This window comes from Solanum dulcamara, chromosome 7 (genome assembly GCF_947179165.1).
Source record: "Solanum dulcamara chromosome 7, daSolDulc1.2, whole genome shotgun sequence".
NCBI classification, from domain to species: Eukaryota; Viridiplantae; Streptophyta; class Magnoliopsida; order Solanales; family Solanaceae; genus Solanum; species Solanum dulcamara.
Window position 1 is genome coordinate 8844408 of NC_077243.1, and position 17924 is coordinate 8862331.

At 35.3% G+C, this 17924-nt stretch overlaps 3 protein-coding genes across 3 annotated transcripts; 2 read left to right on the forward strand and 1 right to left on the reverse strand.

The window, feature by feature from the left end:
* Positions 1 to 1989: 1989 nt before the first annotated feature.
* LOC129895664 (transcription factor MYB35-like) lies at positions 1990 to 3971 on the reverse strand. Its single transcript, XM_055971397.1, has 3 exons — positions 3699 to 3971; positions 3142 to 3271; positions 1990 to 2929 (listed from the first exon to the last, which is right to left on the reverse strand). Exons 1-3 carry the CDS (start codon positions 3832 to 3834, stop codon positions 2134 to 2136), a joined length of 1062 nt encoding a protein of 353 aa, XP_055827372.1. The 5' UTR covers positions 3835 to 3971; the 3' UTR covers positions 1990 to 2133.
* Positions 3972 to 12295: 8324 nt separating this feature from the next.
* On the forward strand, positions 12296 to 15826 carry LOC129896361 (hydroxyproline O-galactosyltransferase GALT6-like). The gene is made up of 7 exons (XM_055972237.1): positions 12296 to 13461; positions 13754 to 13992; positions 14075 to 14365; positions 14478 to 14606; positions 14690 to 14860; positions 15266 to 15373; positions 15453 to 15826. Exons 1-7 carry the CDS (start codon positions 12603 to 12605, stop codon positions 15660 to 15662), a joined length of 2007 nt encoding a protein of 668 aa, XP_055828212.1. The 5' UTR covers positions 12296 to 12602; the 3' UTR covers positions 15663 to 15826.
* Positions 15827 to 16771: 945 nt separating this feature from the next.
* Positions 16772 to 17893, forward strand: LOC129894010 (uncharacterized; the record flags this gene model as incomplete). Its single annotated transcript, XM_055969494.1, is given in 3 exon segments — positions 16772 to 17282; positions 17285 to 17656; positions 17659 to 17893. Coding segments are annotated over 3 exon segments (918 nt in total), but the record flags the coding sequence as incomplete, so codon positions are not given.
* Between the last annotated feature and the right edge of the window lie 31 nt (positions 17894 to 17924).

Consider the following 17924-nt stretch of genomic DNA (forward strand, 5'->3'; position numbering starts at 1 on the left):
ATTTAACCTTTTAACTTAGTTTTGTGTCCCACAAGTCTTACAGTAAGATCAAAATCCATGAGCCCAACATCCATTTGAATTGAAGAATTGTTTCTAAACAAGCACTACTATACTATTAGTTAACTTCACTTCCCATGCCTTAAGAACGTGTGGTATCAGGTCCACCTCGTTGTTGTCACAGGGACACGTTATAGAGGAAAATTTAATCAACCAGCCTAGAGTTGTTTTTGAAGGAAAAATTAAAGCAACAAGTTTGAGCAAGGACCACAAACCAGTGACATCACGAGCTGAAGGTTCTTTCATATATCCAAATGCATATACTGGTTGAAGACTTTGAGTTGAGATTAGTCGTTCTGAGCTGAATTGGGGGTGAATTTGTTTTAGCAATAAATTGATATCTACATGTTAAATATGTGGTCCTATCATTCAAATAATCATTTTATCAATAAATTTAACGGTAACAGGAGGTTAATTAGTCCTAACAATATGAAGGTTTAAATATAACGAAATGTGTACGATAATCAGTACAAAATAGAACACAGAACAAAACTACTCCACGACAATTTTATTATGAATCGTGAGAGAGATAGAGAGGCTCCTTCAGAAACACAAGTTAAAAGCAGTAAAACACCTCTCAACTGTCACTAATATTCCTAATGAAGCAGTTTGCCAGAGAGTATGCCTGGCCTTGATCACAATTCACAATTTATACTACTAACAAAATTTGCCTTTAATTTAATGGCCGCCAATTTCACTGGCCACACTGCAAGTATAGATTCAATGCTCACTGCAGCTCCCCTTCCGTCTCCCTTGCCAAGTCCTTTAACGCATCAAAAGCGTTGAGAATCTAAAGACAGCAATGCACCTTAACCTCTAGTGTTTTTTTTTTCTGTTGGCATGACCTCTTGTTCGTCTAGCAATAAAAGTAATAGGTAAGTTTGAAAACAGAATGCAGGGGAAACACTAATTGATGTTTCTTTTGATGAAGATGGTGTTCAGGTCAGCTTACCTGAACCTCAACTATTCAACAGGGTACTGAATAACTCTAACTGACAAAGCTTAGGCAGATATGACCTCTTGTTTGTCTAGCAATTAAAGTGATTGAAAAGTTTAAAAGCAGAATGCAGCGGAAACAAATGATGTTTCTTCTTATGATGGTGTTCAGGTCAGCCCTCGACTATTCAATTGGGTATTGGATAAGTCTACATACCAAAGCTTAGGCAGATGAGAAAAACATTGATGTTAATGAAGCATCCTTCAACACTCCGGAACCCAAATTTATTCTCAAATGATGTCAATAAACACCATAGTGGAGTGGTAAGTAATTATTTTTTCTAAATTACAAGTCATGAAATCAGCCTTAAATATGAAATCACCAACACTAAAAAAATATTTTTTAATTGGTGTCATGTACTTATTTCGTGCATATCAAGGTGGTGAAACTAAAGAATGAAGCTGAAACCTACTTATATATCTTTGGGTCATATGTCAAAGCCTTCACGCAAAGTTTTTTTTCTTTTTCTTCTTGTTTTTTGTTATATAACTAGTATACTCGTCCCTTATTCTTATCGACTAAAATAAGATAGTAGTGCTCTCTCTGTACACTTATAGTTTTGTTTCACAAAAGTTTATTTGACTAATTTTTGAAAATAGATTAAATAAAATTAATTTAATATTTAGAAAACTATACAAAAAAATAATATAAGTTTTAGCCCTTCTCATATTAATATGATAAAAACATATATCTTAAATGTTGGTCATAATTTATACAGTTTGACTTTCGAGAAACAAAACATGATAGGTAAAATTGAAAGAGGACTATCTACTTAGAACTCATTTAGGTGACGCAAAAACTTAAAAGCTTTTCTTGTTTCAGGCAAGCATAATTCAACTATCTATCACTGCAAAAGCTTAAATATTATCTCACTTCATTGTGGAGCTATTAAGAAAATTCCCAAATTAAATTTTTTTTAAAAAAGAAGCAAAAGCTTAAATATAACTCTATTCATCATATTATATCTTAGAACCTTTTGGTTTTGGAAGATCAAAGAGAGAAATTGCATTAACTTTGCTATTAGAGACATAAATCAAAGCTAAAGACTAATTCTTGGCCATCAATTAGTGGCATTGTCACTAGTAAAAGGGATCCTCAGAGAGGCCAGGGAAGTTCAAGAACATTTCATTTTCACATTCTAGCATGGCTTCGACAAATGATGACGATGATGTACCCTTAGTAGATAACGAGGTTTCAAAATCCTTCACTGATGGCACGTTGTTTGATCCATCTTGAGCTCCACCACACACCAGCTTTTCTTCTATGGTTAATGCGTTTTCTTGATCTTTGAAATTAGATGGAAGAAATGCATCGTCAAGAAGATAGTCACACCAGTTTACTTGATTTTCAGCTAATGAATGAGATGCTGATGATGAAGACGACGATGACAAAGGCGAAGATGTAGAGCAATCAGTTATGGGATTTGGATGATGAGAGAAATTTGCCTTTGAGGAATTGTAATTTGAGGCCTCTGTTACAAATTTTATGGCTTGTAACTCGGAAAACAGATCAACAGGAGGCTGATTAATATTGCTGGAATCTTGGTTGTTGCTGAAGAAACATTCTTCTGAAGCTTCTGTTTTTGGCAGCTTCACACAAAGGCTGTTGAAGTTTTGGAAATTTTGTAAAGAATGTTGAAGTTGTTCTGGTCTAGACATAAATGCACATTTTAGCTCTCTGTTGAGAGACACGAAACGAGTTCTGGCATTCGGGAAGCCACCAATGTTTCCATAGTCGGTGAGAATTTGGGAGAAAGGCTTGTGAGTGACTGGGTCAATCCCCATTGCAGAGAGCTTCTTTTTCAGCTTAGTATTCCACAAGTTCTTCACATCATTATCTGTTCTCCCAGCTAGTTGTTGTGCTATTATAGACCACCTGCAATATTTGAAGTGTCAAACTATAGGCTAAATGCAATATTTGTAAATGCACCTTCAAAAAACTTGTTACATTTATAGAATCAGTTTCAGTACTTAAAAGTGTCTTTCAACGCTTATGCTTATCAACTACTTTTAATTAGCTAAGATGAATAGGCTCGAAGTATTCGGAGCGTAGACCGGGACTGTGGCTTAACTTGTTAGAGGACACACCTGCTTCCTATAGTGGCATGAAGCTTAATGATCAGTTCCTCTTCTTGGGGTGTAAAGCTGTCCTGTTTAAGATCAGGCTTCAGACGATTGTTCCACCTCTGCTTTTGACTCCTCCCACATCTACCATATCCTGTTAAAAATTGTACTCATTTACAAAAATATTGAAATTTAGTATCCAGCAAATTGTTAATATTGAAATCGCCCAAGATCAAATGAAAAATCAACATCATGTACCCTCAACCAATGTAGGATAATGTAACATGTTTCACACGTATAGATCAGGACAACTAAAGAGTCCATAACATAACATCAAACCCAACATTGGGAAACACAAGAGCATTGATGGGTCGGACTTTAATAATATGTTAAAATGAATTACGACCATAACTCAATCCTCAATGTTAGATCAGGATTGTCCTAGACCATTTAAGGAGACAACAACTCATTCCCTTAACCAATTTTGGAAATTTAACACATACAAACTTAATTATGGATTTCATGTACAAAGAGTTTCGAATTGTGCATCATCGACAGGAGTAATAGTTATTTTTCTATACCTGATTTCTTTGACATGGTTGCCCAATTACCAATTCCATGCTTGGTTGAGACAAATGTAGATGTGTTTGCATCCTCTTCTGTCCAATTACATCTTCTATTATGCACCTTATCATTACAACAAGGAGGCCTCCCCATCTATAAACTTTATGTTTCTAGCTAGCTAGCACTGAACAAATATAGATGAAAGGCAAACAACAAATGAAATAATTCAATGTTGATGAAGATATAAGAATAACATTAATCTCAACTTTTGAACCTTCTTATGGATGCCCTACAAGAAGGCAAGAAAAGCATGAGATCACTTTCCATTTAACTATTTTGCTTGATGGAATGTATTTTCCGTCAAACAGTTTTTAGATGAGCTATTAAACAAGGTCAAAAACAATAAAGTTGTCAAAGAGCGTTTCAAACAGGTTCGAATTGGGTGAATTAATTTGGTTAAACATAGAATTATTATTTTGCAAATAAACTATATAGTAAATAGATTTCTCTTTTAGTATTAATACTGTATTATTCAACTAAATGAAGAAAATGTGAAAATGACCATTTGATATCTGCTTAAGAACCCACGGCCTTGGCATGATAAAGAGCTACTATACCAATACAGTAATACTTCATATTGGAAATTAGTTTGATATCAACTATTACCAACGCTTAGGAGTACCATTGGAGAGGAGAGTTGTGCTAAGGCCAGAATTTTCACTTAAAAAATTTAAAATATAAAAAAAATATGCAACTCTTATTCGAAGGAGTGTATGTGAACTCATATATGATTGGGAGACCAAAGGTTCTCAAGTTAGAAGAATACTAAAGTGACTTTTCTATTTTATAAAAAAAAATGATTTTGTTATACCATTTTTAGTAATTGAATGACTTTTATTTTACAATATATTATTTCTACGAATTGAGTGATCATATAAAAGCAATTAACTCTACAAAGCAATTATCCTATATTTAGGAAGTTTCCGGTTTATCGTATAGTTAGAAATTAGAAGGAAACAACATATGGTATAATTTAATTCACGAATGAGTAGTATATTTGAGTTGAAAGATTCTAATGGCTGTCAAATAATAATAGAAAAATAGTTGAAAGTCAAGGACAAAGAACATACGAGTTCAGTATTATTTTGTTCGTGAGAAGGTGGAAGAAGACACTGTGGATATTCAGAAAATTCACACTTATGACAATCTAGCAGATATGTTTACGAAGCCGATCAACAGTAACAAGTTTAAATGGTGTCGATCTTCTATTGGCCTAGCAGAAACATAACATTACAGTAATTGGGTAGAAAGGATGGTGTGAAGACTTAATTGATTCTCAATTAAATCTTCAAGTGGGAGAATGAAAGGAAAAAAAAGGATCAAAAAAGGCTGCACCTTTTTGAAGAATGAAAGTCTTCAACAATTGCTTCGCCTCCCCTTTTTAAAAAAGTAACAAAAGAAAAACGCGTAAAGTCAAAAGTAGGCAGGCAGAAAAGAAAAACGTGTAGAAAAGAAATTACAACGCGTAAAAGTTTTACGCGTTTTTGGTTCTTATAAATAGAGGGCATTCTGCCCTCATTTAAATCATTCAGAAAAAATAAGAGTAAAAATACAAAGAGAGTTATACACCAAGATAAATATTGTAGTCTTGAGTGTCCACTTTAGTAGTTGTTCCTTTTACATGAGAGAAGTGTTAATTGTTGTTTTCTCCTTGTATTTGAGAGTAGTGTACTTCATATTTGAATAGTGAGATCCTTCTACCCCGTGGTTTTTTCCTTCTATCTATTAGAAGGGTTTCCACGTAAAATTCTCATGTTCAATTTATTTTCATATTAATTGTCATATCAAAATTTAGTTGTGGTGCTTCCTCCCCCAAACAGTGGTATCAGAGCCTTCAGTTATTCTGTCTGTTTTATGCGAAGGTACTATTCATAAATTTTCGTGAATAGTAAATTTGGTGAATAGTACTATTCATGTGAATAGTAAATTTCGGTGACTGTACAGTTTGTCACGATTGTTCGCAAAAATATTCAGAAATGATCTAGAAGGGTGTGAAGCAAATAACAATGTCGAGTAAAATAAAGTTTGACGTTGAAAAATTTAATGGGACTAATTTCTCATTGTGAAAAATAAAAATAAAAGCGATATTGAAAAAGGACAATTGCTTAGCTGCAATTGAAGGCAGGCCCACAGATTTTACTGATGACAGCAAGTGGAATGACATAGACAGCAACGCAGTTGCTGATCTACACTTGACAATAGCTGATCAAGTATTGTCTAGTGTGGCTGAAAAACGGATGGCGAAGGAAATATGAGATACTCTTATGGGGTTGTATGAGGCCAAGTCTTTGCATAATAAAATCTTTTTAAAAAGAAGATTGCATACTCTTCGAATGGCAGAGTCCATGTCGGTTACTGAATACATCAATACTTTGAATACTCTATTTTCACAACTTACAACAATAGGTTGCAAAATAGAAGGGACTGAACGTGCGGAGCTTCTACTTCAAAGTCTGCCTGACTCATATTATCAACTCATCATCAACCTGACGAACAATACAGCCAGTCTAGTTTTCGATAAAATTGCAGTCGCTGTCTTAGAAGAAGAAAATCGATGCAAAAATAAGGAAGACAGACAAGCAAGTTCGCAGCAAGCTGAAGCTTTGATGATGGTGAGAGGAAGACTAACGGAACATGGCCCCAGTGGGAGTCACAATCATAGCAGATCTCAATCAAGAAGTAAGAAGAATATCAAGTGCTACAACTGTGGCAAGAAAGGACACTTCAAGAAATATTACCGGTTCAAAAGGAAGAGTGAACACCTTGAGCCATCAAATGCTCAAGGGAATATTGTATGTACCTCGGATGATGGCGATATTTTATGTAATGAAGCAATATCAAATAATGAAGGCAGAAAACATTTCGTTGATGTCTGAATCATGGACACAAGAGTAACATGGCACATGACTTCCCGGAGAGAATGGTTTCATCAATATAATTCTATCTCAGGAGGGTCTGTGTTCATAGGAAACGATCATGCTTTGGATGTTATTGGGTTTGGGTCCATCAAAGTAAAGATGTATGATGGCATGGTATGCACCATCCAGTAGGTACAACATATAAAAGACTTGAAGAAGAATCTATTGTCTTTAGGACAACTAGATGATAATAGATGTTCATATAAGACTTATGGTAGAGTCATGAAAATATTCAAAGGAGCGCTTGTAGTGATGAAAGCGGAAAAACTTGATGCAAATCTATATGTGCTTAAAGGTGAAACACACCAAGAAGGAGAAACATCAACCGCATCAGCAAGTTCATTTGAAGAATCAATGATGATATGGCATTGTAATCTTGGCCATATGTCAGAACGAGGTTTGAAGATTCTTGCTGAGCAAAAGCTTCTTCCAGAGCTCAAAAAGGTTTCACTATCCTTTTGTGAGCATTGTGTTACCAGTAAGCAAAATAGACTGAAGTTTAGCAATTCCTCTGCTAAAAGCAAGGAAATACTAGATCTGGTCCACTCTGATGTCTGGCAAGCACTGGTGGAGTCTCTAGGAGAAGCAAAATATTTTGTGTCATTTATCGATAATTACTCCAAGAGAAATTGGGTGTATCCAATCAAGAGAAAGACAGATATTTTTCCAGTTTTCAAAGAGTTCAAAGTGTGGGTGAAACTTGAATCTGAGAAAAAGATCAAGTGGTTGAGGACAGATAATAGAGGAGAATACACTGGTGATGAATTTGATAACTTCTGTAAACAAGAATGTATTAAATGACAGTTCACGGTGGCATATACTCCATAACAAAATGGAGTAGCAGGGCGGATGAAAAGAACCTTGTTAGAATGAATAAGAGCTATGTTGACAACTGCAGGGTTGGAAAAATTATTTTGGGCAGAAGCAATCAAAACCGCCTGTTATGTAATCAATCGGTCATCATTAACCGCAATTGTCAATTGATCTGAAAACGCCAATGGAGATGTGGATAGGAAAATCAGCTGATCATTCTCGCTTATATATATTCGAAAGTCCTGCTTATGTTATGTACAACACCCAAGAAAAATTGAAGTTGGATCCAAAATTCAGGAAATGCATTTTCTTAGGGTATGCTGATGGAGTCAAGGGGTATCGCTTGTGGGATTCCACAGCCCGCAAGGTGGTGATCAGCAGGGATGTTGTATTTGTTGAAAATAAGATACAAGCAAAAGAAGGTAGCACTTCAAAAGAAAAATCAGAGACTACTACAGTTGAAGTTGAAGAAATAGAAATTTCAGTTTCTTCCAAAGCAGCACCAGAGCACGAAGAAAAAGAGCAAGTTAAGAGATTTGGGAAAAGAGAACTTGGTTTGCAGGTTGAACAAATCTCTATATGGTCTCTAACAAGCGCCGAGATGTTGGTATAAGAGATTTGATTCCTTTATTATAAGCCTTGGATACAACAGACATAGTTCAGATCCTTGTGTTTATTACAAGAGATTTGATGATGACAATTTTGTTATTTTGTTGTTGTATGTTGACGACATGTTGGTCGCAGGCCCCAACAAAGATCATCTCACAAATTTAAAGGCACAGTTGGCTAGGGAGTTTGAAATGAAGGATTTGGGACCAGCAAACAAGATTCTAGGGATGCAAATTCACTGAGACAGAAATAATAGGAAGATTTGGCTTTCTCAAAAGAACTACTTGAAGAAAATCTTGAGACGCTTCAAGATGCAATATTGTAAGTCAATTTCTACCCCACTTCCTATTAATTTCAAGTTATCCTCAAGTATGAGTCCTAGCAATGAAACAGAGAGGATGGAGATGTCTCGAATACCGTATGCATCAGCAGTGGGAAGTTTAATGTTCGTCATGGTATGTACAAGACCTGACATTGCAGAAGCAGTGGGAGTGATCAGTCGATACATGGCTAATCCTGGTAGAGAGCATTGGAATACTGTTAAGAGGATCCTGAGATACATCAAGGGTACCTCAAATATTGCAATGTGTTATGGAGGATCATACTTTACTGTTAAAAGTTATGTTGATTCAGATTATGTAGGTGATCTTGATAAAAGCAAGTCCATCACAGGTTATGTGTTTACTCTTACTGGAGGAGCTGTAAGTTGGGTTTCAAAACTGCAATCTATCGTGGCTACATGTACGACGGAAGCAGAATGTGTAGCAGCTACACAAGCTAGCAAAGAGGCAATATGGATGCGGATGTTATTGGAGGAGCTCAAGCATAAACAAGAGAAGGTTGCTCTGTTTTGTGACAGTCAGAGCGCTTTGCATCTTGCAAAGAATCTGGCATTTCATTCAAGGACAAAACACATACGAGTTCAATATCACTTTGTTCGTGAGAAGGTGGAAGAAGACAGTGTGGATATTCAGAAAATTCACACTAATGACAACCTAGCAGATATGTTTACGAAGCCAATCAACAGTAACAAGTTTAAATGGTGTCGATCTTCTATTGGCCTAGCAGAAACATAACATTGCAGTAATTGGGTAGAAAGGATGGTGTGAAGACTTAATTGATTCTCAATTAAATCTTCAAGTTGGAGAATGATAGGAAAAAAAAGGGTCAAAAAAGGTTGCACCTTTTTGAAGAATGAAAGTCTTCAACAATTGCTGCGCCTCCCTTTTTTTGAAAAGTAACAAAAGAAAAATGCGTAAAGTCAAAAGTAGGCAGAAAAGAAAAGAAAAACGTGTAGAAAAAAAAATTACAACACGTAAAAGTTTTACGCGTTTTTGATTCTTATAAATAGAGGGCATTCTGCCCTCATTTAAATCATTCAGAAAAAATAAGAGTAAAAATATAAAGAGAGTTATACACCAAGATAAATATTGTAGTCTTGAGTGTCCTTTTTAGTAGTTGTTCTTTTTACAAGAGAGAAGTGTTAATTGTTGTTTTCTCCTTGTATTTGAGAGCAGTGTATTCCCATATTTGAATAGCGAGATTCTTCTACCCCGTGGTTTTTCCCTTCTATCTATTAGAAGGGTTTTCACGTAAAATTCTCGTGTCCAATTTATTTTCATATTAATTATCATATTAAACTTTAGTTGTGATGCTTCCTCACCAACTGAAAGAAATAGTCCCAGGAATCTAATATAACTGGGACGGTCCGGTTTGGTCCTCTTTCACAACTGGAAAATAAAACCGAGTTGTCGACAACCGCGGCCAGAAGAGACTCTTCTAATAACTAATCAAATCAAATATATATTTGAATTCTTCAAAACAATTTTGCAATCATACAATTATTAGAGCCTCATAGTACAGGTCAAAATTAAGACAAAGCTTATGCCAAATGCCAACTCTCACCAACAAATTCTTTTTTTTTAAAAAAAATATAATATAATAATTTAGTCAATTTTTCAGGAAAAAGATATATAGTTTTTGACAAATGAAAATGAGTGGAAAGGGGTGAGTTATAATATGTTGATGTAATCATTATATTATAATTTATAATTAGAATAGAACTTTACTATATATGAAGCAATATGTCTCGTAATATTCTTTATGAAGAAGGAATAATAGAACATGTGGCGCACAGCTTATACTAAAATCTTTCCAGATAACTCTCACAAGGGACATGCATTCTCCCATAAAATATTACTACATCGTTGTAACCTGTTAATTTATCATTTTCCACAACATAACAACACTAAAAAAAATCACTATTTTCCACGGAAAATTATAGTTATTTTTACTAAATCGGTAGGAAAAAATATATTAGCATTTTCACATGAAAAAAGTTTTAAAAAATTCTAGTATTTTAACAAGAATTTATTTTCCACCATATATTTTTCAGTGTATTGATTTAATAGAAAATGAATGAAAAATCATATTATTTAACACAAATCTCACATTAATTTGCGGTGAAAAGAGCCTATATTATTAATGCTTTGTTATATTTATATCTATTGGTAGAAAGAAGTTTTAGAAGCCCGGCTTGTTTTTATTCCAAATATAACATATTTTTAATGATATTTGACAAAATAGGTTGAATTTTTAAGTAATTAAAGTGACGCACTTTAATCTATCCGTCTTTTTACTCTTCACAAATTTATATTAATTATCTATATGAAATGTTAAGATTGTACTGTTAATCTGTTATTTTATTATTTGAGGCTAATAAAATTCTAAATATAACATATTCTTTATATAAAAGGACCAAAACACATAGTATGATTAATTGAAGGACTAAATTCAATACTTTAGGACTTAAAAGTGCTATTATCGATTAGTAAAAATATACAATTTGTTTAATATTGATAAGCTTTGAGTGAAAACTCTCTTTGCCAACACTACCAACCAATTAACAAATGCCACCTAAGACTTCGTCATCCTCCATGTAAACTGCCGACTTCACTAAATAATTCCATTTGTTTCATTCGTTTGAAACAAAATTAACAACTTTCATTTTATTGTCCATTTTTGTTACATTAATCCTCTACTCAACTTTCAATAAAAGTGAACAGAGGGAGTAATAATTGAATTATTTTGAAATTATATTATTGTTAAATATAAAATAATAGTAAAATTTAGCTCAACACATTATTAATTATGTGATGAAATAATTACAAATAACACGTGAAGTTATTATGCACCATATAATGTTATATTCCTTAAAAGATAGTTTGATTTTTTTTGATATACTTGAAACCTCTAGCTAGTGTGTTAATGAATACTAAAAATTGAGCATATTTAGTTTAAAGTTGTACGAATAACAATGAATAGTACGATGTGGACAACTTCTACTATATGCATCAAATTATATATATTATATATAGTTAATATGAACGCCTACTATTATGAATATTCGATATACTTAGATAGAAAATATTTATTAAAACAAGTCGCTTTTAAGTTTTCATTATTGATAGATACCTAGTCTTTTTTTTTTTTCAAATTAGATTTTAAGTGAGTACAACTAAGAAAGCCGTTGATATCTAGTTATAGTTTAATTATAAGGAAACTAGTTTGAACTAGTTTAGAATTGTTACTATTACCAATTGAAAATAATTACTTTCTAATTTGTTGTAACCAAATTAATCTATATCATTTCAAGAACTTATTCATTATAATTCTAACAAATATAAAATCTTATTCACAAATTGACTTTGACTACTAAATTATCGAAATAATTTAATTACGAATTAAGTTTTGCAAATGTAATCCAAGGCAAGTGTTATAGATCTCAACACATTTAGGTAGTCTAATTAAATTAAACTTTTGAATATGAACTTTCAATATCTAAAAACAATTAAAATATCATAAACCCCCCAAATTATACTAATTCTAAAAAGTTGAGTGCATGAAGAGAAATACACAAGAAAATTGAAAATGTTGAACGAAAGGTACTTTGCACATTCAGAAAAGTAGAAGACCTAATGATAACTATGCAAGGATATCAAGGGCTTTATATGAAATTAACTAGCAAACAATTTCCAAGTTATTTTTGTTTCTAATTCCCCTCTATTTTCTTCTTTTCGGAGATTTAATTAAACGTATTAATATCTGATAAAAATAGAGAAAATATTCTTTCGGGTCCCTTTCAAACCAGGAGCTTTTTTCTATTTTGAATTGAAAAAGGTTTGTATATATTTTTATTACGATATTTTCTTCCATGAAAGTATAAACCCCAATAGCCTCTGCTCGTCTCTCAATCTCTCTCTATTTATCAACTTATTTATATTATGATATGATCTTTAAGTTTATTTCTCCCTCTTACCAAGCGCGTTAATGATCATGTTTTCTTGAATTATTATTAATTCTCTTCTTCTTCTCAAGTGGTTTCCCTCTTTCTTGGCCAAGCTGTATTTTTTCTGAAACTTTAGGAGAAACCCATTTTCAGTTTTCTATTTATCTATGATCTTTGGCCATTGAAAGAGGGATTTTTGCAGTTTTGTTTATTGTGGGATTGAATTCTTGAAAATGAAGAGAGCAAAATTTGATATGTTTATGTCCTGGAGTAGGCAGAGATCGGTCCAAGTTTTGATTTTTATAGGAATTGTTTATGTAGTGTTGGTGGGTTTAGAAGTTCCTTTCGTTTTCAAAACTGGGTTTAGTTTAGTTTCTCAAGATGGTTTTGCCAAAAACCGCCATTTAAATTCTAAAACTTTTGTGCTTGAGAGTGAAGAGTATGTGGAAGAAAGAAAGGCCCCAAATCGTCCTCTTGATGTGCCACTTAGGGTTTCTAATCAATCCAGGCCGGAGAGAAGAAGAATCAGAGAATTGCACACTTGGTTGTCGAATTTAGCATTTAATGGAAGCTCCGTCAATATGAATAGCACCGATGGGTTTTCGGGGATTTTGAAGTCTGCAAAAGAGGCATTTGATGTAGGGAAAAAGTTTTGGGAAGAGCTTGAATTGCACCGACAAGAAGTGGTTCCTGTAGATTATAATAACAAGACCGAAGAATGCCCACATTCGATTTCAATCTCCGGGTTGGAATTTCAGGAAAAAGGGAGAATGATGGTGTTGCCATGCGGGCTTACTCTAGGGTCCCATATTACAGTTGTTGGGAAGCCAAAGAAGGCCCATCCGGAGCATGACCCGAAGATATCTTTGCTGAAAACTGGCCAATTCTTGATGGTTTCACAGTTTATGATGGAGTTACAGGGGCTGAAGACGGTTGATGGAGAGGACCCACCAAGGATTCTCCATTTCAATCCGCGATTAAGGGGTGATTGGAGTGGAAAGCCTGTGATTGAACAAAACACTTGTTATAGGATGCAGTGGGGGACGGCTCAAAGGTGTGACGGCGGGAGGTCAAGGGATACTGAGGAGACAGGTGAGACAATGAATTTGGTTTATTGTTTAAGAAAATTCCAGTACTACTACTAAGTTTTATTGAGTAATTGAACTTCAAAATTTGTTTATTGATGTACTAATTAAGTTAAAAATCTGTATTTTAGGGTGCTGTGGGGGGGTAGGAGCTTATGGTAATGCATCTGTTAAAAGATTGACTATTGATTTTATAAGGATTGAAGGGGAAAAGATTAACTAAGAATGCGTTGTCAGCTACATTATCTGTTGTACTGTGAAGTAGCTTAATGTATAGGTAACATACGAGTCTTTTGCAGTTGATAGACAGGTTAAATGTGAGAAGTGGATTCGAGATAATGACAGCAATCATTCTGAGCAATCAAAGTCATCATGGTGGTTAAACCGGCTTATTGCTGGGCGAACAAAGAAGATGTCTATTGATTGGCCATTCCCATTTTCAGAGGAAAAGTTATTTGTGCTAACGCTTAGTGCTGGCTTTGAGGGTTATCACATAAATGTTGATGGGAGGCATGTGACCTCATTTCCATATCGAACTGTGAGTAGCATACTATTTAGTTCAAGTTCATACTGGATTATTGAAGTGGACTATTCTTAAGGTTCTTTCTTTGTGCTGTCAGGGATTTGCCCTTGAGGATGCTACTGGTTTGTCATTGAATGGTGACATTGATGTTGATTCAGTGTTTGCTGCCTCCTTGCCAGCAACACATCCCAATTTTGCACCCCATAGACATCTTGATATGTCAAACAGATGGAAGGCACCGCCTCTCCTTGATCAACCTGTAGATATGTTCATTGGTATTCTTTCTGCTGGGAATCATTTTGCTGAGCGAATGGCTACAAGGAGGTCTTGGATGCAGCAACAGCTAATCAGATCTTCAAATGTTGTGGCTCGATTCTTTGTTGCATTGGTAGGTTGATATATCGGTAGCATATGGAACCTAAATGGAAATATTTTTTGCTATTAATATTGGCGTTGGTGCTATTAATAAATTACTTAATCTTGAGTTGGCTTTTTGACAGCACGCAAGAAAGGAGGTAAATGTGGAACTAAGGAAAGAAGCAGATTTTTTTGGTGACATCGTCATTGTTCCTTATATGGATCACTATGACCTCGTGGTTCTGAAAACAGTTGCCATCTGTGAATATGGGGTACATTTCTGGATTGCCCTTGAACATTGACATTAATTTTGTCCCCAAAAGTTAACCTCATATATGCATTTGGTTTTTTGCAGGTCCGTGTAGCATCTGCGAAAAATATTATGAAGTGCGACGATGATACCTTTGTGAGAGTAGATGCAGTTATCAAGAAAGTAAATAAAGTGCCCGATAGGAGCTTATATATTGGAAATATCAATTACCACCATAAACCCCTGCGTAGTGGTAAATGGGCAGTGACATATGAGGTAAGAGCTTGAATCTTCTTTTGCGGGTCTTCCTCAATATATATACCTCGTATTAAAAGATCGCTATGCAGCTGGATAGTTTTATCTCGAGTCCTAATTCTGTCGTATAGAAGTGCACTGTTTCGAATGCCTCATTGTTTAATGAGAATTTATAATTACTGCATGATAGTGAGTAATCAAAATGCTTGAGATAGGCGAGTGTTCTCAAGAGATTAAATGGAGGGTATATGGATAAAGGATGCACCAGCTTCACGACAAATGCACTAATCAAAATAGTTGTCTGATTGCTGTCTTCTCCATTAATTCATCTCAATATTGCTCTTAGGTTTAATTTCTCTGGCATTGTTGAATCCTACGAAATCTGAGTATCTCATTTCGTCTCCCTCCCTCGTTTTTTCCCCTCAGGAATGGCCCGAAGAAGATTATCCAGCTTATGCAAATGGACCTGGCTACATAATTTCATCAGACATCGCTAACTTCATTGTCTCAGAGTATGATAGCAATAACTTAAAGGTAGGCACAAATCTTGCTTCTCTTCCATCTGTGTGACAGTTCAATGAAATATCTAACAAAGCTCTCTCCTGACTTGCAGTTGTTCAAGATGGAGGACGTAAGCATGGGAATGTGGGTTGAGAAATTCAACAGCTCAAGAGCTGTGCAATATGTACACAGCTTGAAGTTCTCCCAATCTGGATGTGTAGAAGATTATTATTCAGCTCATTATCAGTCACCTAGGCAGATGATCTGCATGTGGAACAAACTGCAACAGCAAGGGCGACCCCTGTGCTGCAACATGAGATAATAAGTAGAGATTCAGAGGAAAGTAACTGAGAGTTGAGCAGAGAGATGTAAGACAAGTTTTGCATTTATAGAAACCATCATCTGTAAACTTTCTGGAATCCTCAGTTTTAGATATGATACGGCCTGGTTAGGGGCCCTTAAAAAAATCATTCATTGTTATCTCTACCGTCTCTCTTTTTTCTTTCAAATTTTTTAATACATTTTCAAGCTCACCTCTGGATGCATCATGTGCAGAGAGAACAAATCCATACTTTTTATATCCAGCCTACATAGCATAGAGAATCAGGGCTTGGGATTCTTGCAAGTTTTTGCTTGAAGTTGTTACCCTCTCTCCTCTTAGCTAGAAGATTCAATTTTTAATACTTTTGGTTTGTCTTTGAGGTATGTGGTTGACCAAAGACACGTTGTGGGAATGTGGGGTTGGTCTGCTTAAAAGGACTAATCTAAGTGACAAAACATAGACATTGAGGTCAATGGCTATTGGCTATTCATTCCATTTCAAAGGAGAATGAAAGTCTCACCAATTACAAAAAGTTTGTACGCTGTAGCACTGTATAATATTGACGGACAGGCAATTGAATTGGAATATGGGGGCTACCACACACTTTGTGATCGCCTTATTGGCACTAAATGGAGTAATCCCAATACTTATTAATAATTTTTTTATAAGTAGTTAACACTATAAAAAGAACAAACAAAAGAAATTAAAGTTTACTAAAAAAAATAAACAAGTTGTTAGTCATTTCAGTCTAAATAATTAATTATTGACCCGTTTAATCCAACCCGCCCTTGTAATGTGTTGGGAGTGCCTTAGCTGCAGTTAAAGGTTGTTAAGACAACGTTTACACATTTGTGGAACGTGGATAGTAGAATGCGCTAGAATACCAACACGTCTCATTAACATGACTGTACGTGGCTTTAAACCATTTCCCCCCTCCATTAATTAATTAATTCACTCACTCATTTGCAATTTCTGCCATGGGACAAGGCGAAGATTCGAAGACCAAAAATGAATCCAACGTTCAAGTTCAGCTACTTGTTTAATTCTCACCTACATTTATGTAGCTATTAGAGACGTATTCATTTGTTTTTTTTGCAGTTAATTAATGACGGCAGGAAAGAGGGGAAATATTCTTTTTTTACCGTACAAAAGTTGGCAAACAAGAAGCACATGACTCTGACGATGTTCAACGTTTATACATAATTCTCCGTACAGAGTCCGGCGAACATTCCGTCGAAGTTAAACAAGATCCTCATTCCGGTAACGAAGGTGAAGAACTTGGTTCTCACATGGATCCCGGGAAACCCAACCGCGATATTTCTTCCGATAAGGAACATTCCGGCCGTGAGGGAGGACATGGGACCCAAGAAGTTAATATCGAGAAGGAGCCTTTGCTCCGGTTCATTGTAATGGGCCGGAAAAGTCTTCCGGATCCTAGCAAGAAAAAAGGGCATCGTCCGTATTGGGGTTTTGTGGAAATGGTGACTACGAAAATCGACGATGTAAAAGCAGCTCTCAAGGGAGAAGAATACGACACCTCAACTAGAGGACACCGTGTAGTTGCACCAGTTAGAGCTGTAGGTGAAGGAATTTATCTAATTTTGAGGCACAATCCGAAGAAGAGATGCATACCCATTTGGTTTACAAGCTTGAATTTCCAGCAGAAGATGAGGAAAACGAACCTCAGGAGGAATTGAACATAAAGCGAGAAGGGTCATTTCTGATTCAGATCAAGAACCCAGAGCAACATGGAAGTGGATCGCAGTTTAGGGGGCTTCAGAAAAAGAAGGCGGCTACATTCCCGGCACACTTGCAAGTTGAATTTAGGCGGCTGAGGTACCATCCGTCAGACCCACCTGATTTTTTGAACTATGAAGGGTGTGAATTTCTGCTGATATCTGCTTCTGATGATATAGAAGAGGACTTGGGTTTGGAATTGAAGACAGAAAGTGAAGCAGAACATGATCCGTCTTGTTCGGATTTGGTGAAACTGTTCCGATTCGTGCTCTTCTAAGAGGCACTTGGGTTTGAACTTGGTCCCTAGGATTTGGTACTAATTATGTAGATATTAGTTTTAGATGTTGAAGCGTACTCCGTAAATGGTAAGACTTCTGTAATTAGTAAACACCCCTTCCTGAACTTTAATCTTGTTTTGCTGTAAATTAGGAAGTTTAACAAGTTAATTCCACGCAATTACTCTTCTGTCTTAGCTTGATTTTGCAATTCTATTTTGTCGCATAGTTACGTTTTGCTATTCCCTCC

Excerpts from the sequence above, each read along its gene's own strand:
- LOC129895664 (XM_055971397.1), bottom strand. The coding sequence starts at position 3,834 with ATGGGGAGGCCTCCTTGTTGTAATGATAAGGTGCATAATAGAAGATGT. Across the intron at positions 3,272-3,698 it reads AACCATGTCAAAGAAATCAG|GATATGGTAGATGTGGGAGG; the intron begins GTATAGAAAAAT and ends AATTTTTAACAG. Across the intron at positions 2,930-3,141 it reads CATGCCACTATAGGAAGCAG|GTGGTCTATAATAGCACAAC; the intron begins GTGTGTCCTCTA and ends CAAATATTGCAG.
- LOC129896361 (XM_055972237.1), top strand. The coding sequence starts at position 12,603 with ATGAAGAGAGCAAAATTTGATATGTTTATGTCCTGGAGTAGGCAGAGA. Across the intron at positions 14,607-14,689 it reads TTGCCATCTGTGAATATGGG|GTCCGTGTAGCATCTGCGAA; the intron begins GTACATTTCTGG and ends GGTTTTTTGCAG. Across the intron at positions 14,861-15,265 it reads AATGGGCAGTGACATATGAG|GAATGGCCCGAAGAAGATTA; the intron begins GTAAGAGCTTGA and ends TTTTCCCCTCAG.